Consider the following 26,015-nt stretch of genomic DNA (forward strand, 5'->3'; position numbering starts at 1 on the left):
AGTGGGGTAAAATATGTCAGTTATCGCCGGACAGCAGAGAGAGAGAGAGGGGAGCCGGTACAAATGTGCTCTGAGAGGCAGCCGGTGCATCCGTTTTCGCTTTAATACCCTCTTTTGACACCAAAAATGAGGCCCGGCTCTTTTACATCTACAGCGGCGGAAGAATAAAAGGTAAGTCTCGCCGGCTTTTAGGATGTTTCGTTTGACCGGTTCGGGATACCTGCTAGGGTTTCCCCACTGTTTACACGAGCAGAAGTCACAGTAAACCCGTATCATTCATTGCACCTTCGCGAATGTTTCCTAGGACATCAGTTTGCGGTGTATGGGACTGTTATCTCCTAGATATGCAAACGAGGAAGTGAACGCAAAGCGCTTTTCACATAAACGCATTTTATTATATTTAATCACGACGGAACTCGAGAAACGTTAAGTTTGACCATTTGCGGTTTTCCATCCGCCTGCATCATTTCTTATTTGTCCGATAGGGGAATGCTGAGGAACTTTGTTTAACGTTTTTTTAAACTTGTAAATGAAACGTTGTTCCTCTGCAGTGTTCAGTAAATCGCACCGTAATGTTGTTTGATCGGTGTGTGTGTGTGTCTGCGCAGGCGGTGCAACGCTGCAGTGCTCTTGGTTGTCATGGAGGCCTGCGCTGCGCATCCGACCCGCTGCTGCTGTCACGACTGCGGAACATTCGGTCTCCTACTAATAACCCTCATATTTACACATCACTAACTATTCATGTAAACACAAACATACTATACTCTTTCGCCTGTTATGTTTGACCGCACTTCTGAAATAGAAAGTATTTCGACAGAACAGACAAAAAGGGTTTACATTCTTTACACATATTGGGGTCACCGGCTATAAACAGACCTTTGGCACGGGCCTGTCACTTCTCCCCTCTCAGTCTACCAAAATACAGGAGATGAATATCATATAGACTCCCGGTCACTTTGTAAGGCACCTTGCTAGTACTTGGTTATCTTCAGAACTGCTTTAAATACTCCCAGTACATTGTTGAATTTTGCTATGATGAATTAAGTTGATATTTATATTGTAGAATTAAATTTAAAGTTAGCTGCACATCCATGTTGTGAACTAGTTTGAGAAGATATGAGCTTTTTAACATGACACGTACACCAATACATATAAATAATTCATAATTAATAGTATAATAATATAAGTAATACTAAAAACTATTTTTAAGAAGCGTGTAATGAAAACGGACTATATATATATATATATATATATATATATATATATATATATATATATATATTTATATATATATATTTATATATATATATATATATATATATATATATATATATATATATATACATATATTCCCCCCACCTTTTTATGCCCAACCCCCCCCCCCCCTTTTTTTTTTTTTTTTACGAGACAGACCATTTAGAAATATGTTATTAATAATTAAATAATTGTAAATAAACTTGGAACTCATACAGCTGCCACCCATGTATTGGTCCATGTCCATCTTTGTTTTTTTTTTTGTTTTTTTTTCTTCTTCTTTTTGTATTATTTCTATGCAGTTACAGTGTTTCATTATTTATAATTTGGTTTACAATTTTATTTCATTTAATATTTAATCAGACTTTTCAATTTTATAGTTTTCATATGTTTTTTCATCCCTTTTTATAGCTTTGCGTCACAGCGTGTTAAACTGCTGAAAATAGCCACTGTGGTCATAAAGGGATGGGTGTTATGACCATGGTAATTGATACTAAGGGGCTTGAAGTGCCAAGCAAACATCCCCACACCATTACACCTCCTGCTCAAATACAGGCGTGCCTTGATAAGATAAAGTTTATGCCATATTCTGACCCTGCTATCTGAATGTTGCAGGAGAAATTGAGACTCATCAGACCAGCATTTTCCCAATCTTTTTTATTGTACAGTTTTGCTTTGTCGGTGTAAACTGTAGCTTCAGTTTGCTATTCTTATCTGACAGGAGCGTCATTAGTGTGCTCTTCTGCTGCTGTAGATAATCTACTTCAAGGTTAAAAAACATCTCAGCTACTTACTACCTAATACCGCCGGTTGTTTCAGTGAAAAAAAAAAGAAATGGAAAATGGAACAATAGCACTTCGGAGGAAAGAATTTATAGGCAAATATAGCAAATATGTGATGAGCTGACAGGTACATATGTGAACTAAAAAGGAAATAACTGACACCAGCTACTGGAAAAACAAGGGCCAAGACAGTTTAATCTATCATAACTTTTTGTTTTAAATAAAAAAGCACAGACTTTGCATGACTTAGAAGGTACAATGTCAAAGTTATAAATATTTTGTCAAAATGTAATATTTTTTGTGAAATGTGTTATAATAGGTCAGAACATGCAGTAAGACAAGAGGGGTGTTATATTTTGCCAGACAAGGCAAATATGCTAATATTTTTGCTAACATTGTTCAATTTTAAAGCTAAAATCTAGCATTCTATACAGGCTACTTTGCTGTTACTGCCTCTATAACTGATATTTCAAGAGTTCACACTTAGCTGATAATCAATAAAGCGTATTTGGCATGCTGTCCCGGGAGAGAGCCCTGAGCTCGTAATATCCTCGAGCCCGGGGCTCCCTCCCGTTAGAAGGGCGAGAGGGGAATTTGAGGTCAGGTAGGTCTCGAGAACTCCCCTGCTGGTCACCGTGAGAAGTGTAAACTCAGGTTGTATTGGGTGATAATTTGTTTTAGTCGATTGCTATTGTTTATGTTTTTGGACGGTGGGAGGAAACCGGGGAACCCGGGGAAAACCCACGCGAACACGGGGAGAACATGCAAACTCCACACAGAAACACCAACCAGCCCCATGGGTTGGACTAGCAGTGTTCTTGCTGTGAGGCAACAGTGCTAGCCACTGGGCCACCGTGTCGCCCGATCAGAAAAAGTGGGAGGATGTAGGGGTGGAAGGGGGGAGCTTCAAGACGAAGATAACTGGAGTGGAAAACTCAGGTTATTTATAATGCTTCCGTAATCATCTAATAGGGCTGATTACGGAGCTAACAAGGAGCCAGCCGTGTTGATTATAAGCACGTGATCCTCTCGAAATTAGTTTATGAATAAACCACACTTCAAGAGTTCACACTTAGCTGATAATCAATAAAGCGTATTTGGCATGCTGTCCCGGGAGAGAGCCCTGAGCTCGTAATATCCTCGAGCCCGGGACTCCCTCCCGTTAGAAGGGCGAGAGGGGAATTTGAGGTCAGGTAGGTCTCGAGAACTCCCCAAAAGGCATAGGTTTTCATCTCGGGACAGCAGCCGCGTATTGAAGTGCCCCCCAAAAGGCGAGAGGTCAGTGCCATATCCGGCTGCTGAATGTAAATTGAAGTGAGATAGGTTACTGCAGGAGAAAAGTTGAAACTGATTCTTAGGAGAGGCTGGGGACTCTGTTGGAGTTGGGTTCGGGGAGGCAGGGTTGGGGAGCCTAACGGAAGAAAGGAGAGTAGCAGAGGGATTTGGTGCTAGAAATAGGAAAGTAGCGGAGTAACTCAACGCTGAAAGAAGAAAAGTAGCGGAGGAACTCAACGCTGGGAAAGGGGAATGTAGTGGGTAGGGGAGAGGGGTTGTAGAGGGGGTGGAGAGAAGAGCGGAAGCATTCGACGCTGGAAGGAAGTAAAGAGGATGCGGAGGAACTCAACGCTGGGAAGAAGAGAGCATGAGATGCGGAGGAACTCGACGCTGGAAAGGTAAAGAAAAGAAACCTATGGGGATCAGAGCTCTGGGTCAACTCCGTGGGAGTTAGAGCTGTAGGATTGGACTACTACAGGAGTCTGGGAAGGGAGGGAGAGGTGGAGACTCCTGTAGGTGGTGGGCTGAGCAGGACTGCGGGGGAGTCAGAACGTGGGAAGACTCCTTGGGAGTCAGATTGGTGAGTGATGTTTTTGAAATATAGAAAGAGTAGCGGAGGAACTCAATGCTGAAAATAGTAAAGTAGCGGAGAAACTCAACGCTGAAGAAAGAAAGTAGCGGAGAAACTCAACGCTGAAAGGGGGATTGGGAGTTAAGGGTGGGGAGAGGAGAGAAGTTGTAAGAGGGGGGAGAGGAAAGAGCGGAAGCATTCGACGCTGGAAGGAAGAGAAAGAGATGCGGAGGAACTCAACGCTAGGGAATATAGGACAGGAGATGCGGAGGAACTCAACGCTAGAAGGTAGGAAAGATGCGTATTTGGCCGAGGCGAGAGAGAGAGGGGAGGGGGGACTCCGTGGGAGTCTTAGCTCTTGGGGTAACTCCGTGGGAGTTAGAGCTGAAAGATTAGGCTCCTACAGGAGTCTAAATGGGGAGGGGGTGGTGGAGACTCCTATAGGAGGTGGGCTGGGCAGGACTCCGGGGGAGTCTAAGCTTAGACTGGAAAGGTAAGAGTAGCGGAATACTCAACGCTAGAAGGAAGTGATAGTAGCGGAGCAACTCGACGCTGAAAAAGAAAAGAAGCGGAGAAACTCGACGCTGGAAAGGGGGTAGGGAGTAAAAGATATTGAGGAGGTGGGGGGAAAGTGGGAGGGGATGGAGGAAAGAGCGGAAGCATTCGACGCTTGAAGGAAGGAAAGGAGGTGCGGAGGAACTCAACGCTTTAGAACATAGAATAGGAGATGCGGAGGAACTCAACGCTAGAAAACAAGAAAGTTGTCGATTGTGTAGGGGGGGGTTTGGGGTAATTGATTGACTCCGGGGTAGTCAGGCCTTGAATGGTGATACTTAGGCTGAAGAGATGAGAGTAGCTGAAGAACAACACTAGAAGGAAGAGATAGTAGCGGAGCAACTCGACGCTGAAAAGAGAAAAGTAGCGGAGAAACTCGACGCTGGAAAGGGGGTAGGGAGTAAAAGATGTTGAGGCGGTGGGGGGGAGAGTGGGAGGGGATGGAGGAAAGAGCGGAAGCATTCGACGCTTGAAGGAAGGAAAGGAGTTGCGGAGGAACTCAACGCTTTAGAACATAGAATAGGAGATGCGGAGGAACTCAACGCTAGAAAACAAGAAAGTTGTCGATTGTGGAGGGGGGGGTTTGGGGTAATTGATTGACTCCGGGGGAGTCAGGCCTTGAATGGTGATACTTAGGCTGAAGAGATGAGAGTAGCGGAAGAACAACACTAGAAGGAAGAGATAGTAGCGGAGCAACTCGACGCTGAAAAGAGAAAAGTAGCGGAGAAACTCGACGCTGGAAAGGGGTAGGGAGTAAAAGATGTTGAGGTGGTGGGGGAGAGTGGGAGGGGATGGAGGAAAGAGCGGAAGCATTCGACACTTGAAGGAAGGAAAGGAGGTGCGGAGGAACTCAACGCTAGAAAGGAGAAGAAGGAGGTGCGGAGAAACTCGACGCAGGAAGGAAGTGAAGACTGAAAAGATTTTATACTGGTAGCCTTGGGGAAAAAGTTTTGCTCCTGTTGGGGTCGGGGTTCAGGCACTCTTGGGAGAGAGATAGGGGGAGATTATTTGCTGAACTGGGAGCGCTGAAAGAGGGGGGGGGGGGGGGGGTTGGGGAACAGGCAGAATTAAATTTCTGTCCTTGTATTCAAGATAGTGGATGTCGTGAGTGCGAGCTGTGAGGATGAATTGATATCCTCTCCAAATGTATACATGCATCACGCTGAGGCTGTTACGTGTAATTGAGCTAGACGATAATAACGAGTAAACGCTTTTATGGAGGCGTTTAAACTGTTGTGAAGTGTCAATAGTGGTATGTTGAATGGAAGTGTATGTGAGCTCAGGCAGAGCGTCACTGCTGCGACAGTGAAGCGGGGGGGAAAAGAAGCTCTGCAGCTTCTCTGCTGTTGCAGAGGTGTGGTGGAAGTCAATTTCGGGAGGCGGGTACGCTTTCCCGAAAATGTATAACTGCTGTGCAGTGTTGGGGAGTGGGAAGGAAAGGAGCTGCACTGTGACAGTGGTGCAATGGGAGAATAAGGCTTGGCTGAGCATCTCTGCTGTTGCAGGTACGGTGGTAGTCAGTATTGGAGCATTATAGGTGCTCCCACAAAAATATTAAATATCAGAAGTGATGTGTGGAGATGAAAGTAAGTAGGGGCTCAGGTAGAGTGTCACTGCGGTTGTTGTGATGCTATGGTGAGTGTAGCTCAGCGGAGCGCTACTGCTATTGGATAGGTGCAGTAGTGATCGGTATTGGAGAGTTTTGAATGCTCTCGCAAGAATATTAAATACTGTTAGTAGTGATATGTAGAGAGGAAGTGAATAAGGGCTTAGCTACATGTGCAATGGGTGAGTATGGCACAGTGGAGCGATTCTGCTGCTGCAGAGGATCAGTATGGAGACAATGTGTGCTCCTGCAGAAGCATTTACTGCTGTATTAGTGCAGGGCAGTGTGACGAGTGTTATTGGACTTGTAAGTGTATAGAGCTTGCTTAGAGCATCCCTGCTGCAGTAATAGAAAAATTTAGGCAACCCCTAAATAAGTTGGAACTGTGGTGAGAGAAAATGTATGGGTGTATGGGATAGTTTAAGTTGTGCTTACACTTAAAACATTTGAATTGTGTGAGTGGGGTAAGGGATGTCGAAAATGTATATAGGACATGCTTTGCCGAAATAATCGGTTTGCTTGCTTAATGGAGAGAGATAGTGTTCCTCCAGTCAGATCAGATATGGTGAGGTGGATTGTGGGATTGCAACTGATGGTAATTCAGAGAATCTCAAAACCCGAAGACTAGTGTGAATATGGCATTATGGATGTGGGCTGTATGATTGGAAATGCATCCTTGTGTAGATTGTGATTGCATTTGGAATGGATGTGGAGTGTAATAGGTTGGATGAAGGTCAGCTTCTGGGCCGGCTGTCCTAATGTCTGGAATGAGAAACAAGAAAAAAATATTTACAACATGATACATGTATAGCAAACATGACAAAATTGTTTTAGCTGATATCTAATGCAAGGCATCTTAATAAGAGCATGGACAATTGTGAGCTTCGTTGTCGCAGTCTGCGAGGATGATCGAGGTGGGCATTTGTTCCCCCACAGGATAGCAGGTGGATGCAGAGCTGGGGATATGGGGTGTAGCTTGTCTGGTGGTCCTAGAAATTCTTCTTGAAGATTTATTTAAATGTCCTATTCATGCAGTCAAGCGAAAAGTTAGTTTCTTTACCATTTTCACCTCCAGCCGGCGTGCCATTATAAGTTACATATGGCACTGTATATGCAAGTATGGGTCATTGACGCATTACGATTGGACTTTTGTGTTAAATTCTCACTGGTTGGGTAGTAGTCTTTGCAGAAGTTAAATGCTATCAGATCTGGCAGAGGTTTTTTTTATTTTATTTATTTTTTTATTTATTATTTTATTATTATTATTATTATTATTATTAATTCATTTATTATTATTATTTGTCAATTTATTTATTTATTATATCAAATCCCAACATCAAACGCTTAATTCACTACTTAGTGGAAACTGTATGAATGGAATGTTAGTTATGGGCTTTACTTAATTTGTTTAAATACATGTTAGGAATCTTAACTTCTAAAATTCTTAATTTTAACTTAATTTGCAAGCATGTCTGTCTCAGTTCATTCACGAGTCTTTTATGGCTGGGTTCATTCATGAATTGTTGAGAGGGCGGAACCATATCGAGTTTTAAAAGCGCATTGGATGAGGGCGCTGCTCCTTCGCTATTGGCTCGATGGGGCGTCAATCAAAATCGGAGGCCAAGTTTGTTTACCAGTATTGTGTGAAGACACTGCGGCACACCAGCGGCTAGTTTGGATGATAACAGCGCGGTCCATCGACGTATCAATATGTCGTGGATTAATGTCGTGATCTTTGCAGTGATTTACTTATGGATTTGTGGACGGGCTTGAAGGGTGAGTTCTTATGAATCTTCTAATCACGCAAGTCTTGTTTTTAAAAAATTTGTAAATAGGTTTAGTCTTTGATGGAGATTAGTTGTTTCCGCGATGCTTCCCCTTAAAAGCGTACTATACGTTACCGGGGGTGCACCGCTAGGAAGCAGTGAGTTAGGCTTTTGCGATGTTTTGGATCGTCGACGCCTAGAGTTTAGGTGGAGTTGTGGACTGCGTTTGCGTGAGGCAGTTTGAAGTGGAGATGGAAGAGCTGGTGGGCAGCACCGGCGTTTTTGCGGGAATTCAGGCTCGATTTTGGCGAGGCTGCGGCTGAATTCTCAGGGAGAGTGGAGCTCTGGCTGGAGTTGTTGTTGTTTGTTGTTGTTGTTGTTGTTGTTGTGTGTTCTTCCGTATCGATAGGTTAAATGGTGCGATGCTGGAGCGTTTTGTAGCGGGAAGCGAGCTTCAAGACGAAGATAACTGGAGTGGAAAACTCAGGTTATTTATAATGCTTCCGTAATCATCTAATAGGGCTGATTACGGAGCTAACAAGGAGCCAGCCGTGTTGATTATAAGCACGTGATCCTCTCGAAATTAGTTTATGAATAAACCACACTTAGGGTGCTTTCACACCTGTGAATCGATTCAGTTGTTCCGAAACAGAGATTAAAATTGTTACATTGTTGCTCTTTGCTCTTGGAGCGGTTCGCTTTCACACTGCAAAGTTTCTAATCGAACCAAAAGAGCTAAAACAAGTCACGTGCGAGTAAACTCTCCTCACATTGGTCAGAGTGTCAGGGTTTATTTTGCAGCGTCCCGCTCAGCTGTCAGGAGAGGTGGTGGTTTGGTGGTGATTGACAGGGTGCGCGCGCGTGACGTGTCTGAGGAGAGACACGGTGGGGAGGGGTGAGAAGGGTGCGCGACGATGCCTAGTTGAGGACTGGGAGAGAGACGCGAGATTACCGGGAGATCATCACTCGTTTGCGGGCATCCGGAGACTCGCGAAACTTCCCGCCATACTCATAATTCTCTCTTCATATAGCCGTAACCCTATTACATATCCAAAAACACTGTGATATAACCGCGCTCGGATCGTATCGCTTTCTCACTGTAATCGAACCGCTCCAGGGTTCGTTTCAATCGAGCCGAGACCACCTCATTTAAGCGATCTCGGAGCGATTACTTTGGCGCGGAACAGAGCGCGATTGCCCTGTTCACATATGCCAATCGAACCGCGCTAACTGGGCAAACGAGATACGTTCCGAAACAAAAGTGTAGGTGTGAAAGCACCCTTAGTGTTATTTAGCATTACATTAGAAATCGAGTTTGGTGACGTTATTTAATTATAAATGTTTCTTGCCTATTGAATTTTTTTAAAGTATACTTTTAAATATACTCAATTTTTTATCAACTTTCATGTTGTGATTCTTTTAAGCATTATTTTGCTAACGTTTAAATACTGTTAAGCATGGCATAATAACCATTTTCAAGGTTTTCCGTGATTTGGAGAATTTTCTGCTATATCATTCCCAAGGTATGTGTGCAAATTTTTTTTATTCATTTTTAAAATTTTTTAGGACATCAGTATCTTTAGCAGAATAGATATCCAAAGATGCCGTTTTAAATTGAAAAAAAAAAAAAAAGTTTTTCAAACCAATGAAGACAGCAGAAGTCAATGATTCTTTTGAGTTATTTAGCCTGACATGATTACTGCTCCAAAATATTGTATTGTATTGTTTCTCAAAATAAAATATATCATGTTCAAAAGGGTAAAAAAAAGTTTTAAAAAGACATTTAAAAATAATATGTTTTAGAGCAGTAATCACAATACGTGAAACCATGATATTTTTATCAAATGTTATCATACCGCCAGAATCTTATCCCGCCCCATGCCTAGGTATCAGACCATTAAAAAAAAAAAAAAAAACACAACTGATAACCCCAATCTTAATCACGTCACTATTAAAAATAATGGAAACACTTTACTTGAAGGGAGTGTTTATAAAACTGTCATAAACCCTTTATTATCATATTACAGCCCAGCCTGGTGAAAGGGGTGGTTCTTTTTATTCAAAAAGTGAACCTTTTTGCAGTTATTCGACTAACTTTTTACTAAATTACTATATCTAAATACTGCATTTGAATAATATTTTAAGCACTATTTTTAGCTGGATTAGCTTGTCGGATGGATGGTAATCAAAACCACACTTTTTGTACGCACCAAAAACATTTACTAAAGATTTAGAATAATGAAATACGAATAAATACTTATTTTAAAATGCAAATTTGTTACATGCAATGTCATTGTAAAAAACAGGAATCTAAAGTTTTACATTAAAAACTGTAGTCTATTGTCATTTATTAGGCAAATAACAACCTGGCCAGCACATTCAACTGTACTCAGTCAGAATTTGGCCATTTAAATACATAATAATAATAATAATAATAATAATAATAATAAAGCTTTGTTATTTTTCTAGCCTGAAAATTCATACATAACAATAGCCAAATTAGTATTCAAATTAATTTAATATAGGTCACTTTTAGTGCTTCACCTTTTTTATTGGTCTTTTTTTTTGAGGGTCCAAGATTTTGACTAAAATTTACTTGCATAATATTTTCTATATTTAACAACAATACAGTAGGTCAGTAGTGAAAGATGACGTCACTCACGTTATTAGCTGAAGTCACGACAGCCAACAGAGGACTCCATTTGGTCTTTATCAACGGGTTATTTTAACAATTTATCATGGAATAGCAGTCAAAATAGGACAAATGAACTCATGTAGGGATGAGTGAGGGATCGGTCTTTCGAACCACCCAAATCCCCTCTGGCTACAGGCCTGCATTATTATGAATATGAATGACACTTTATGCATGCTTTTGACAACTGCCATTAGTGTCATTCGCTCAGTTATGTCATTTTAAAAGCACGTATGTCATGTTATGATTATGAAGGTGTCATGAACACCCTTTCCTCTTGATCCTCTTGACCACATCTACATGTCTAAATGCATTGAGTTGATGCCATGTTGCTAATAGTGTTGTCACAATGCTGGAATTCGATACCAATTCCAATAATTCGATAAACAGTGGTGAGTTTGGTGAATTGATGACCAATCACAGTCATTTCTGTTGAGCACGTGAACACAATAGCAAATTAGCACTGTTTAAGAACATGCTCCACAGCACTTAAATGTTAGCGGGAAATGGACGTTTTTTAAATTTCAGTATCAATTGGTATCGAATTCCTGTATTGTGAGGATCCTAGTAACTAAACAAAGTGGAAAAAGTATACATTATAAAGTGGCCACAGTGAGTGTACTGAATGAATGTGATACATGTCCTTTAAGAGGTCATTCGGGGATAGTGTGGACGGGTCAATATTTACTACACTGACTCTGTCCTCATATTTCATAGCACTAAGCTGAAGCCCACTTACATCAGCAGCGTGAGATCAAAGACACTCAAAGCTGACTTGATTAAAACTGTGGATTTAGTGTTTAGTGCGGCAGATCAGCGCCACTGCAATACACGATAACTTGTCCACATCTCAATCATACACCTCAGAATAGCTTTTAAAGACATGCAATTATTGTAAACGTCGGTTCGTCATTATTTTACTCTTCCTGGCGGTGTCAAAGAAGTCTTGCCGTGTCAGTTTTTTTTAACATCACTGTGGATTGCTGCAGTCATGTGACTAGCTCTCGCTATTAAGGCTCAGAAGTTGTTAATCCCTTGGCGCTGACCCATATGTTTGGCAGTCTGGAGGGTCTGGGACCTACTTGTGGTCCTTTTGGTGGAAGAATCTCAAAGGATAAGCTCATGACTTGCTTTATAATTACTTGAAGTAAAAAAGGGCCCTGTTTCAGAGAAGAGAAAGGTGGTCTTGTTCTGCCTAATAATGAGCATGGCCCACCCTGGAAGTCCTTCAACCCATCTTGTATTTTAGAGCTGGAGCTTAATAAATTTCATCAGTTTTTATATATTATTTTTTACATATATATTAGCATTTATTACATAATATTTCGTAAATTGACAGAAACTCTCTTTGTCACGATTATTGTTATATTTTATTTTATTTATCATAATAACATTTGCTGATCTTTTATTTATTTATATTTGTAGTTTTATTGAGAGTTTAGCTGTTGGCATTACATTTTACATATTTTATTAATTACATAATTTATTAATTACATATATTATTATGTTTTAATTGTTTTAGTTTAAAATGAACTATAGGTTTATTATATTATTATTTTAAATGTATTTAAGTAGTGCTGCAAAAGTAAAATGGTGAATGTGATAGACTGATATATTAGCGATACCTGCCTGCCATACCTGTTTGTGGTGTTAAAGGCCTCATTCACAGGGGGGTCAGTTCAACTTTTTATTTATTTATTTATTTTTTATTATTATGCAAGAAAGAACATTTACAAAGATATATTATGAACAAAGAGACATAACGAGAGTTACATAAATAAAATCCTAGCAAATTAAACAAGTTTAAATGATAAACACCAAGAAAGAGTTTGACATGCGATGCAATACAATTGTTAGAGTCTTTTAAGGAGTTCACATATAAATCAAAATCTTTTCTGAAAATAAAAAGTAAGGGTGTTTCTTTGCAAATTTACATTTATTGATGTAAATTTTTGTCAGAAAAAAAGTTATAAATTTAATAATACATTTACTATGAGAAGGATCTAAGTTTAGTAACCAAAGAATACAATTTTGGTGAAAATACAAAAGTTTAGAAAAAAGTTTTTTTTGATGAAATTGGAAAAGTCGACCCAAAACACTACAGTAAGTACACTCCCAAAATAAACAATTTCGTCATATTGAGTAAAAAATGAGCATTTAAGGGAAATATTGTTATTAAATTTAGCTAGTTTGGTATTTATTGGGTAGCAGTTATGAATGATTTTGATTATGAATGACTTTGACAGCTTTTTTTAGATTTTTTTTTTTCCTGAAGAAGCCAAAAGTGTTTTCAATTTATGTCACCAAATATATTATTCCAAAAACCTAAGCAAGAAGGTAAAGAGATCTGAGAATTATTAACTAAGCGAATATCTTTGTTTAACATGGAACTGAGAAGAGTTTGGTCAACAAAATGGGTTGTGTTGTTGAATCATTCCAAACTCACTATAAATAACCTGACAAGCTTTACTCCCTTTTCTTCATTTTTTGAAGAATCCCCCTATCTACCCCATCTCCACCTTTCCTCCTTTACTAAGGAGGAGCTATCGGGAACTACCTGATCTCGTACGCCCTCACATGCTCATTGACCAGGTGGAAGCCCTGGGCTCAATTATCTTTAAGCTCAGGGTACTCTCCCGGGACAGCATACCAAACCTGCTATTATTATCAGCAATATCTTAAGTGTGGACTCTGTCCTGTTTATGAATACTAGATAAGTTTAATGGTATTTTGAAGATGTCAAAATGGGCGTGTCAGCATCAACACTTCCCATTCACTTAAACAGGTTACGTCAAGCTTTACTGACCTGAATTGTGTATTCATCAACACCACTTTAGAATCATTGCTCGCTGCAGAAGTTGGAAATTTCTCAAGCTTTGGTTCTCAAACCAATCAGATTGCTTTATCCAAATACCCCAGCTTAGACGGTTGCCAATTGTGGACTAATTTCATTGGCTGATGCTGCTCTGATGGTCATGCATGCCCTCTGTCAAGTGTTGACGTTGAAGCCTTGTGTGAATCGGGCATTTGGAGCGTGTTTCGGGCTGCGTCAGCGATTAGATACTACCAAGGTTGATGATTGGGGGAAGGGGCGGGTGGAATTACAGGAGTTTTTGGAAGAAATAACAAAATGGGAGGGTGGCGGTAGGTGGGTGTGAAATACGGGAGATTCCCAGGAAAAACAGGAATGTTAGCAGGTATGAAATTAGCTAAAAACTGACCAGACTGATCTATCTATCAATCTATCTATCTATCTATCTATCTATCTATCTATCTATCTATCTATCTATCTATCTATCTGTCTGTCTGTCTGTCTGTCTGTCTGTCTGTCTGTCTGTCTGTCTGTCTGTCTGTCTGTCTGTCTGTCTGTCTGTCTGTCTGTCTGTCTGTCTGTCTGTCTGTCTGTCTATCTATCTATCTATCTATCTATCTATCTCTGTCTGTCTGTCTGTCGGTCTATCATCTATCTATCTACTAAATGTCTGCCATTAAAAAACAACTATCACTCATCCAAAAATGATGAGATAGCCACTCCTAATTACTAACCACTTTCAACTGCTATTGTTGTTCATTTCATTAAGTCCGGGCCTCATTAAGCACATTAAGCACTCTGATGACTGAAACTGGTGACGAATCGTCCGCCCCATGCTGAAGATTCTAATGAAACTGGTTCTGCCTCCTGAAACATGATCATCACTTAACAGTCCTTAGAAGCCTTATCAGCAGCGCTCGTACCTGACCAGAAAGAATGAAAAGACGGAGAGCTGGAGCCAAGGTGCTGTCTGCAGTAACTGAGCTGTGCGCTATTGATCCATTGCCATTTATATTTGCGCAGGGTGGAGTGAACTCATGGCAGGAGACCAGAGCTCTCATCAGCCTCCTCTTGAAATAGCGGCTATAAGAATGCATAAGAGCCGGTCATTCCAGTGCTGTGAAGGAGGAACTTCTGCTGCTGTATATAGTGTTCCTGTCATTGATGTGCCTTTGTTCTTTTGGCAGGTGTGGGCTTGATATTGACAAAAGGAAGGACAAAAACAACTGGGATAGTGTAGCTTTTATTATGTCGGAAATTCCCAAAAGGAGCTTTAAAGAAACAGTTCACCCCCCAGTTCAAAAGTCTAAAGTTTCAATGAAAACAATGAAAAAAGATATTTGGTAAAATGCTCGAATTCATGGTGGAGAAAACAACCAGGCACTGTATGACTCTTAAAGTGCAAGAAAAAAGGAAAGGTCTTCCTTGCAGACAGTTACAGTGTTTAGTAATATTTTGATATCAGTTTACATTCTTGTTTCAGTTATTTTTTACGCAGTTTTTGCCCGTTTTAAATTGGTAGCTTTCATTTATTTGTTGTTTTAAGGTTTAAGCTCAGTTTAGTTTAGGTTAGTATTTATAGATATATATTAGTTGATCAAGGCTGCTTTTCTAATTATTTAAATTTCGTTTGGAGTTTTGAAGCAGAAATGTTAGTTATTATAGCACTGAGCTCACACAGGGTACACTGTAAAAAATGCTGGGTTCCAAACTGTCTATTTGTGTTGGGGCAATATGAAGCAATGAAGTTAACTAATTAGTTTTTTACAAATTTAAGTTGATTGAACATAAAACAATTAGATTGTGCCAACAAATTGTGTTGTTTAAACAAACAGCAAACATAATTTTTTGAGTGTAATTAGTATGATGTCTTTTTCCTCCATTATTTAATCCCAGTCAAATAAAAACAAACATACAAACAAAACATGTCTGTGTCCGAAATCGCATATGAAAAAAATATTTAAAGATTATTCCTTGATTTCACTAAATAGTTTAAACAGTTTTGTAAACAGTTTATCTGCGCTGAATTTAAACAAACAAATTAAGTTGAACATTAATAAATTAAATTTGTTCGTTTAAATTCAACTCATGTAAATTGTTTGCAACAATTTTGCAGACATAATTTTTTTCAGTGTACTTCGATACTAAATAGTATGCTAAAACAATATGCAACCCGATGTCTAAATTCATAGAATAAAAAAAAACAGTATGCAAGAAGTACCCTACTACTTCCTGCGAGATTCTGAAGTGTGCATCCAATGCACCCTATGCTATTCCATAATGCACTGCGATGTAATTCATGAATGGGAGTGAAGCAACGCAACTGATGCGGATATGTCACGTGATCATGACAAAATGGCGGATGTAGTACATCTGAGTTCCATTCATACTACTCGCGTTCATACTGTTTAGAACCTACTTTTATAACTGTTGAGTAGTACATTTAAATTCAAATGCAGTACCTATTGAGTAGCAGACGATTTTGGACGCACCCCATTTTTTTTTTTTTTAAAGGACAGGCTTTGTATTAATTTAAAGTGACAAGTTGACTGTACTTGAAAATGAGTAACTAATCACAAGCGAATTACTTAAAAAGCTTTGTGTTTATTTACTTTTTTTAAGTCAGCTAATGTCTTTTGAAAACTGTATCATAACTGCAATTATAAACAAATATTTAAGACCTTGCACTATAGATATGACTTTGTGAGACTAATCGCTTTATTTGCATGTCACACTGACAATACAATACACAATGCCTTTTTTGGCATTATAAGCATTTGTTGCATACATCACAGAATAGAAGATGAACTCGTGAACTCGTTACAAGATGAACTTGTAATAATGTTGACTTAAACAGCTTTACAGTTCAAATAATAGACATTTAAACTATATATTGTAAGTGGTTTTTATATTTATAAAATAAGCTTCACATTTATGATTTTAAGTCCTTCTAATTTGTTGTAATGCCATGGTGTGACTTTCGTTTCAACATTTTTTTTTCTGTGTCTTAAAGGGGTCATGAACCAAGAAACCAAAGTTCCCTTGCTCTATTGACATGTAAGAGTTCAAAGTACTATAAAAACATCCTGTAAGTTTCAGAACTCGGCACTTTGTGGTTCCTATAAAACAGCCAATATTGAAAGCAGTCTGACACAAACACATGTTCTGGAATGTCCTACTCTATGATGTAATAAAGTGGATAAGCCACGCCTCCGTAGAAGATCAAAACCAACTTCCACTGCCTGTTCAGCACTGTTGATATGCAAAACTATTAGCCAATCAAGGTAGAGGATGTTAACTTCTGAGTCTTTATTTGGCTACGCCCACTCAAACAAGCATTCTGTCAATAAGGGTCAAAAACGGCATATAAAATAATCAATTACTTCTAGATTTTGATGTATTTTTGATGTTAAAATCTTGATTATACTATAAGTGGACCTCAGAGCAAGTATAAAATAAAAATAAATAAATAAAAAAACTGATGCAGTGCATTTATGCTAATCAACCTAAAGCCAAGAATGCTGCTGATTGACCACCATTTGCTGAAACATTCCACTCACAGTTTATTGCAGAGCACAAGAAGCTCTATTTTCCCTTGCTAAAAGACTATTTCTTCAGCCAATTCCTCTTTCTATTTGGTTGCACATTACACAATGATTCCCCTGTCGGCTGAGACAGAACCAGTTCTCGTCATCCGGTGTCACATAAACCAGCACTTTAGAAAGCGCTTGTGCTTTGATGCTGATGTGTGCAGCTGAGCTTGTGTCTCTGTCTCTTATAGCGATGGCCAGTGACTGGTCTGTTCAGGTTGCCGAGAAGGTCAATAGAGGTTTTGACAGGAGGCGATCGATAGCAATGCTGACTGCAAGGCCAGTAAATGGGGGGATGGGAAACAGACACAACATGTAAACAGCGGAATATGCATTGGGCTCCGTATCAGACACTCCATAATCGCAATTCAAGGTTGTTTGCATGACTGAGCTTTTGGTGTCTTCTATTGTGGCATAAGTGCTGTGTCTTATCTCAATGTAGAGATTAATATTTTATACAGGCCTTTCCATTAGGGTGCAGAATATCAGCCTCTAAGCAGTGTGTGAGGCACTCTTGTTGAGTTACCTGATAAAACCTTTAGGTTTCCAAGTACGAGATGCAATTTTTACCAAGTTTTATTTTTAACACCTACGAACTCTCACTCTTCCTTTTTTGGGGGGTTGAATTGAACAGCAGACAGAAGAGTGTCTATAAAAAAACAGTAAATTAATACAGAAATTAAATAATCATAGATTAAAAACAATATTAACATATTAAATAATATTAAACATTGACATTGGTTTGTTTTTTCAAAAGTTAGCATGTAGTTTGTATTTTAAAAGTTGTAATGCTTGTAATAAAGGTGGAAAATTATATTAGTTTTCTTTAAAATATTAAGCATGATTATTTTTACCAATAACGGTTGTTACTAAAGATTCACCATTAGAATTATTTTTAATATATACAATTAAAGTCAGAATTATTAGCCCCCATTTAATTTTTTTCTTTTTAAAATATTTCTCAAATGATGTTTAATAGAGCAAAGAAATTTTCACAGTATGTCTCTTATTATTTTTTTCTTCTGGAGAAAGTCTTATTTGTTTTATTTCAGCTAGAATAAAAGCAGTTTTTAATTTTTTAAACACACTTTTAAGGTCAAAATTATTAGCCCCTTTAAGCTTTATTTTTCCAATAGTCAAACCATCATTATACAATTACTTACCTAATTACCCTAACCTGCTTAATTAACTTATTAAAGTGTCTTGAAAAATATTTAGTCAAATATTATTTACTGTCATCATGGCAAAGATAAAATAAATCAGTTATTAGAAATGAGTCATTAAAACTATTATGTTTAGAAATGTGTTGAATAAAATCTGCTCTCCTTTAAACAGAAACTGGGGGAAAATAAACAGGGGGTGCTAATATAAATAAATAAAAAGATAGAATATGAAAGATATTAGGAATAAAGGCTGTGTTCATACCATTAACACTTTTTTGACTGATCCGTAGAGCTTTTATCACATAAACATTTTAAATAAACATTATAGGTTATCATATTTGAAGAAATATTACAGCATATTTAGTGTTAATTATGTTCTACAGTCTGTGGAATGCTATTAGTTAAAGATAAAACCTTGGTTTATAAAAACAAACATATAGTTAAAAGTAATAGATTCTAGTAATAGATTCTGATAGAGGTCTATTGGGAAATACATTGCATTAAAGCTACCAACTCATACATGTGGGTAAAACATATATCTGATATTCTATAGTTCAAATTAGATGGAAAGAAACATCATTGTGCTCAAGCAGAATAAACAAGCTGTTTTGTACCAAAAAAAATGGAAGTGGATGACAATGGATGCCAGACCTATGGAATTTACACTTTTAAATAAACAAATTAAAATGGATGGGACTATGAAATGATGAAATATAGTGGAAATAGTAATAGCATTGAGGTCAGCCTAGGCTCATTGGTCAACATGAGGTCAAGTGCCTCAAGCTGAGCGCCTGGCAGCGGCAAAGCAACAAGCAACAAGTTCATTTCAACGGAGAATGAGCAACTTCCAGCGACCTCCATCTATATGAGCATCATCGACAGTTGGCGATTAGGTGTCGAGTGACCAAACAAAGTTAAGAATCTTTCAACTTTATGCAAATGAAGAGCGACTTTCTTGAGCCAATAGGAGCACCAGTAGAACTCACGTGATGCTCTCTCAGCTCCTGCAGAGGCCGGTTGTATACTATGTTCTGTAGACCTACACAGACCTGTGTTTACAAAGTCGCTGCTAGTGTGAATGAGGCATCAGACTGCATTTTTGTTTTATTGCATGAATCAGATAACAAATCCTCTGAAGGGTGCTGTCTCCATTTTTTTATTTAAAAAAACATTACTTATGGTGCGTTTTTTGTGTACATTTCAGACACACGTCAGATACACGTCTTGTATACATCCAGGAGAAGGCAGGCCTGTCTTACAGATCACCTATAGTAAACCACTGACCTAAACCCAACCATTAGTGTTGTAAAAGCAAACTTAAGAGAAAGTGCACAGCGGCCACATAGATTTACCTTGATTTTACATTACTTTTATTGTGGAACAGTGCTTCAAACCAGAGCACTCTGCATTCTGCACTCTGCATCACTAATGCAGTACAACACAGAGATCTAATACAAAGTGAGCTACTGAGCAGTCTGACCACACCAGAAAAATGTCTATATGGATATATGGGTAACTCTTCAACTACAGGCACTTTGTCCTTTGATCATATATCCAAATATATATGTAATTTTGTTCAAATTCCTCTTTCTTTTTTTTTCAAACTAACAATAAAAACTCCTTTAAAAAAAAATTAAACATAATAGTTATTATTGTGAGACTATTATCAATATTATTTTTATACAAAATAGAGCTGTCGCACAGTATCAGTGTCATTTCCACCACAACACTGTAATATCGTTTTAATAGGTTAGTGTGAAAGATTATTTAGATGGTGTATATGAAAATGAATAGTGCCATCGGATCGAATAAAGAATTTAAGAGATGGAGAGAATAAAATTTTTTAACAACAACTCTCGAAGAAAAATCAAGGTAAATTTTGCTTGATAAGGAAATACATTTATTCTGCGCATTTCTAAACATGTTGTACCTTCAAAGATGTTTTGAAAAACCAAACAAAATTAAGGTAAATAAGAGTTTTGTATACATGCAAGGCTAGTATCAATTTAAAGCTAATCTGTGAAGTTATTTTAAATTTTTTCACAATGAACTGTTGAAATGTCATTTCCAGCACTGTCATTTTCATCACCACACCATTTAAAAAAATATTTAAGAAGTTCTCATCACATATTAAAAGTGTATTCACAATGTATAAGTTTATGCTCTATTTAATTTATTTTTTACAAATTCAGTTTATTTATTTTCTAATAAGCTCTTAACCAAATTAACATTGCATCTTAGAGTGTGACAGGTGTACAACTCAGCATACAGCTAACTTATTTCATTGACAAATGTATAATTATTAAATATATAGTGTGGAAAGATTGGTTAAACTAGATACAAAAGTTATCTTAGACAATGTTTGACTGCCATTTTGAAATAAAAGCTGTATATTGAGATGTGGTGGAATTGTTCAGTTCACGAATGGAAAAAATGTTAAAACCAGACAAATTGTTTAAACTTATGAAGCTATGTTATGTTAATTTTGAACAAGTTTTTTTTTACTTACAAACATATCTGAACACACATCATAAATACCTTTACGTTGTTTTGGGTTTTTATTTGGTTTTATGCAAAGAAATCCAATGAATAGTCCTTTATTTGTCAATATTTAATCCCTTTAAATATCATTAGTGTGAAAAGGAACAGAAGTTATTGGTGTCATACTGTCCTGTATATGTTTCTAGGTCATTTTGATATTTCATATCAAACGTACGTAGAAGTATAGTGTGAAAGTGTTGACATCCCTTTTTTTGTTGTTGTTTTTCAGTTCATGATTACCACATCATCATCGTCAGCAAAACTCAAACTGACCTCACTTGGACCCTGACGAACAGTTTGAAGTGTGGACATTGAGACTGCCAGACAGCAGGTTGGGTAAAATCAGCAAACACCGTACTTCATTTCTCCTCATAATTTCCCTTTCTTGTTTCCCTTTATTACTTCTCTTCCAGTAAATTCCCAGTCATGTTTAGTCACAGTACATACTACATTAGTTGTTCTTCCAATAATCTTAGCAGATCTATATTAAACGTGTTAGTACATTTATTATGAGTCCCTGGAGTCTCAGAGAGTGTGACTTATAAAGTCACTTAAGTTCCCATGATGCCTTTGGAGCAAGGCACTTAACCTCCATATGCTCCCAGCTGACTGTCTCTACAATTAGCTTACTGTAAGCAGCTTTGGCTGAGAAAAACATCTGCTAAATGGCAAGAAACCAAAGTGTAATTGATAGCCTATAATAAGATCACGCTCACCTCTAATTCAGTTTCAAGCACATCTTCAGCAACAGTTGAATATCAGAACAGTCATAATTGCCTTTGAATTGACCATCCAGCTCTGGTGCTTTTGTCTGATGCACAGTGTGTACACATATGAGCCGTTTTAAGGGCTTTAAGCTCTTCACAGGCCCTCTGACATATGATAGGCCTGCTGTGTATTAGGCTGTGTACAGTTTGTGTGCTTATGTGCATAGGTTTAGATAGTTAGATCAGTTCTTTTTCTTTCCCCCATGTCCTCAAATGACCCCTGTTCATACAGTATGCTGTAACCCATATGCTCCCTGAGGTTATATGTAGTCATCTATTTGTAGCACATTAGTAAATACTACTACCATGTGTTGATGTTTGTATTATGTTGTTTATGTTCGGAATAGCATACTTGCATTAGATACTACACTTCTTTTTTATATGCTGTATATGTTTCATAATATATTTCAGTCATTTGTTGTTGTTTTGTAAGTTCACCACGTCAAAAATGTGATACAAAATGCATTATATAATTCATTATTATATTGTGTATTTTTAATTATTGTGAAATATTTTAATTATTGTGAAAAAAAATGTAAAAGTAGAATTTTTATTTTTATTTTTCATTTTATTTCTGTCACATGTTCTTTCTGAAATCATGCAAATAACATTGGAAAAATGTCAGCTTGCAAATACAATTTTTTAACCTTTAGAATTACAAATCTGTACGTCTACTTTGAAATATATTAGCCATAATTTTAGATATATGTTCAGATATATTCAATTTTAATATATCTAAAATATATATATTTATCTGAAACTGAAACTTCTGTATCATTAAACATTTTAAAGTGTCTTTCAAACAAATCCAGGAACATTTGCTAAGTACATTTTCTATTAATACATGAAATAAATAAAATCTTTCTAACCTTTCATGAATCTATTTTACCCTTTCTAATCTTTTTTGATAATGATAATTCATATTTTGCAGTGTTTTGTTCTGCTCTTGGGCGTTTTTGGATGATCATGATTAAATAAATATTACAATAAAACTACCAGTAGGTGGTGACAAGTTCCTTTTTAAACAAATAATTTACTGAATTATTTATTCAAACAATTGGCTGATTCCTTACAAATTGTCATTGTGATTTATTTGAAATAAACAGATATCACACACTGACTGAGTGTCAAAAAAGTATGTTCTATATAGTAAGAATAGGAGTAGTATGACTTTAATTCAATGTGCTATATCCACTATTCTGTCATTACCGAATTACCTATTAGTAGGGCCAGACAGAATCTGCGGACATTTTTTGCTGAGAAGTTTGTAAAAAAATCTGCAGATCATAACTAAAGACTTCATATATTAAATTAAAAAATAATAATTTTAACAAAAATTTTTATAATAACTTTTATTCAATGTTTACAATGCAAAATCCAATTAGTCCACTTATTTGGTAAACAAAGCAAGCCGTTGTGTACGCTTTTTCACATCTCAAATTTCACTCGTGAGAGCCATTTTTGCCTACTGTTTTCAGGTAAATCCACCAGAGGCCACTGTGGACTGATTTACTGACTGACCAACCCTCCTTCTCTAAACCCAACCGATAGTGTTTTCAAATGCACAGATTAAACCGATCACCCCCATTCCTAAACACAATCCAGACAAAGAAAAGCCCTTGTGGCCGACTGATTTTTTACCACGTTTTCTGATCTTACCACGTTCTCACCCTCAATTTTTTTTGTCTTTTGTTTTATTTACCTGTTTTCTGTTTTTTTGCCTGACTCGAACATCGTCAATGCAGTCAATTCCTCTCTGCATTTCAAATTCGCTGACAGTTAACATGGGAAAGGCCATAGATAAGTGGTCACCTGGTTGCGCAAAATGAAACAGAAGCCATTGGTGGCATGATACCGCTCCATATTGTTCGTTTTTAAGGCGAAATGCAGCCATACGCAGCTCTGACTACATAATTTGCGCTCTCCAGAAATGTATAGTGGTATGTTTTCACAATGAGCCTGTGTTGAACAAAACACTGCAGTGTTGCTCGGTGACACACAAACTTTGTTTACAATAATGAATTCAAAATAGCTTCACCACACAATGAATGCTTTTAGACTCTCCAGATTTTTTTCAGTTTTTTTTTTTGTTGTTGTTTTTTACCCACGTCACCTCACACTTTATTAAACCTACAATTACGGTATTTATCAAAAAACCATAATCACCACACACCACTAGTAGAATTCACTACTATCTTGTGTGTTGCCGCTAGTCATTTTTCAGCTTGTCATCATGCTATTTTCCAGCAGCTCCACAGTCAATAGTCAAGATTTGTGGCTCAGATGATTGTCTCCAAAAATGCAGCTCTTTTACATACTCTTAAAAATACTGTACTTCAGCATGCAGTACACAACACAGAATGCACTTTGCTAGTAGTATTCAGTTCCGAACATAGCTCTTGTATACAGCGCATGCAGATTTGTAACACTGTTGTTGTTTTTTTAACTTCCTCAAGCCTAAAATCTCCACACATCAAAACAAAATCAAGATGGTCACAATGGCAACAACAGTAACCCCCGAGCCCCTCACAGCCCTCTCTCGGTGGTACCTCTACGCCATCCACGGCTACTTCTGTGAAGTCATGTTCACGGCCGCCTGGGAGTTCGTAGTGAACTGTAACTGGAAGTTTCCTGGCGTGACCAGCGTGTGGGCGCTCTTCATCTACGGGACCTGCATCCTTATCGTAGAGCGCATGTATCTATGTCTGAAGGACCGCTGTAACGTGCTGCTCCGCTGCATCATTTATACACTCTGGACCTATTTCTGGGAGTTTGGCACTGGTTTTCTGCTACGCCAGTTTAATGCCTGTCCGTGGGACTACTCAGAGTTTAAATATAACTTCATGGGCCTGATCACGGCTGAGTACGCAGTGCCGTGGTTCTGTGCCTCTTTTATCGTTGAGCGTTTAGTGATACGCAACACACTGCGGTTGCGATTTGATGAGGTTGCTGAATCGGGCCAGGCTGAAGAACGATTGGATAGAGGCGGAGGAGGAAGAGGAGGACGAAGAGGAAGAGGAGCCAGAGCCGGAGCCACCAGCGCAAACGGCTATGTGAAAGTGGATTGAGGATGCTATCGACACCTTCCTTTTCCCACAATACTCGAAAGCACCCATCACCCATGACTTAATCCACACATCTCTCAGTCTCTCTCCCACCTACTTCAAGGGAAAGAGCCGCCCGGACACAGTTGGAACTTTCTGATTTAATATATCGTCCAGCTGGCGTTCTTCGCACACATGGAAGGACTTTCATTTGTCAGCTCGGTGCTCAACGCTACCCTCGCTTCAGGTACGTAGGAGTGGTGCCCGGTGGATAAATGAGAGAGAATGAACCCTCCAGCCTCCTCCCAAACCAGTCCATCCACTCCAGACGCTCTCTGGGAGGGGACAAGCCAAATGGCTTGTGTTCCCTCAACCAAACAAATGTGAAAAACAGGAACGCAGACACATCACGAAAAGATATATCTATCAAATGCTTTAACAAAAAGAAAAGAAAGGAAAGTCCTTTCAGATTATAAAGAGTTTCCATTATGTATGTATATGTAGTAGCAAATAACTGTTAGGATAAGCTTACCATCTGAATGCTAGTATGTGCTATTTATTAATATCTTAAATTAGTTAAGATGTCACGATAATATATTGATAAAAAAAAAATATATATATATACACTGTATAACCTGAAAGCAATGCCTTGTACTTGAATTTGGTGTTTTTATAATTATTCGAAAAACAAATCAGTGCTTGGACGTGCATGAAAGTTGTCTTCCAGGATATTTTTTCCATTTAATTTATCAAGAGTGATGTTGCATACAAATTAATTTCTTCCATTTTTTAAAATGTATTTATTTTTCTCATCGAGATGAACACATACATGAGTACTATATTGTTTTCGCACTAGTGTTCAGTGGTGGAACCATAAAACATCACAATATCCCATCTTTTCACTGGAGAGAATGTGTTGTTGATGCTAATTGGTGCTAGATTCTCATCGAATCGTTTTGAGGGATCCGATGATGGGCACAAAACGTATCTAGTTCACTGACCTCAGGTATGTCAATATTAATGATTTCACCTCAGTCTCTGGTTTGCCATGAAATAGTCAAAACAATATTCTGGTGAATTATTTTAAATGCCAACATCACCTTGATGTGTTACCCGCATGGCTACAGTTTCAGGTAATAGATTTGCCAGAAAGCTTTGTTGAGCAACTGTATTGGTTCTGTTGTAACCAACTAAACAAACCTGTATTAAAATCACCAATTTCTGAATGGAACTCTTGTCCAAATTTCCCCTCAATGTTATGCTGTGGACTATATATCACTGTTATTATTACATATATTAGAATGTAACTGTTAGTCTCATACCATACACATTATACATGTCATTTTCATAGATCTGATGCTGTTGTGCAGCTGTTGTTCATTGTAATGTCATAGCATTTTGCATGTTTGTCTCTTTGACATGCTATATTATTGTCCAAGTTATAAATTTTAAATGATTATCAAGTGCTGACAGACAACAATATTCTATTCCCTTGAAATTTTGTAAGTGGTACCACTGTCATTGTTCATGCATAATAATCAGCCGCCATAATACATATAGATGTGTGTTATCCCTGATCTGAGCACTCCTCAATGCC

The 26,015-nt window shown here is 38.0% G+C and overlaps 1 protein-coding gene across 2 annotated transcripts; it reads left to right on the forward strand.

Annotated features, from left to right (window-relative positions):
• tmem229b (transmembrane protein 229B) lies at positions 1-25,988 on the forward strand. 2 transcript variants are annotated; one of them, NM_001076673.2, is made up of 3 exons: positions 1-171; positions 20,837-20,938; positions 23,831-25,030. In NM_001076673.2, the coding sequence occupies exon 3, from the start codon at positions 23,873-23,875 to the stop codon at positions 24,440-24,442; it is 570 nt and encodes a 189-aa protein (NP_001070141.1). In that variant the 5' UTR covers positions 1-171; positions 20,837-20,938; positions 23,831-23,872; the 3' UTR covers positions 24,443-25,030. The 2 variants fall into 2 exon arrangements, with proteins under 2 accessions (NP_001070141.1, XP_087145677.1); XM_087289551.1 differs by having other exon boundaries at positions 19-171; positions 20,837-20,943; positions 23,831-25,988.
• The last annotated feature ends 27 nt before the right edge of the window (positions 25,989-26,015 follow it).

This window comes from Danio rerio, chromosome 17 (genome assembly GCF_052040795.2).
Source record: "Danio rerio strain M-AB ecotype USA chromosome 17, GRCz13ab, whole genome shotgun sequence".
In the NCBI taxonomy this organism is placed as follows: domain Eukaryota; kingdom Metazoa; phylum Chordata; class Actinopteri; order Cypriniformes; family Danionidae; genus Danio; species Danio rerio.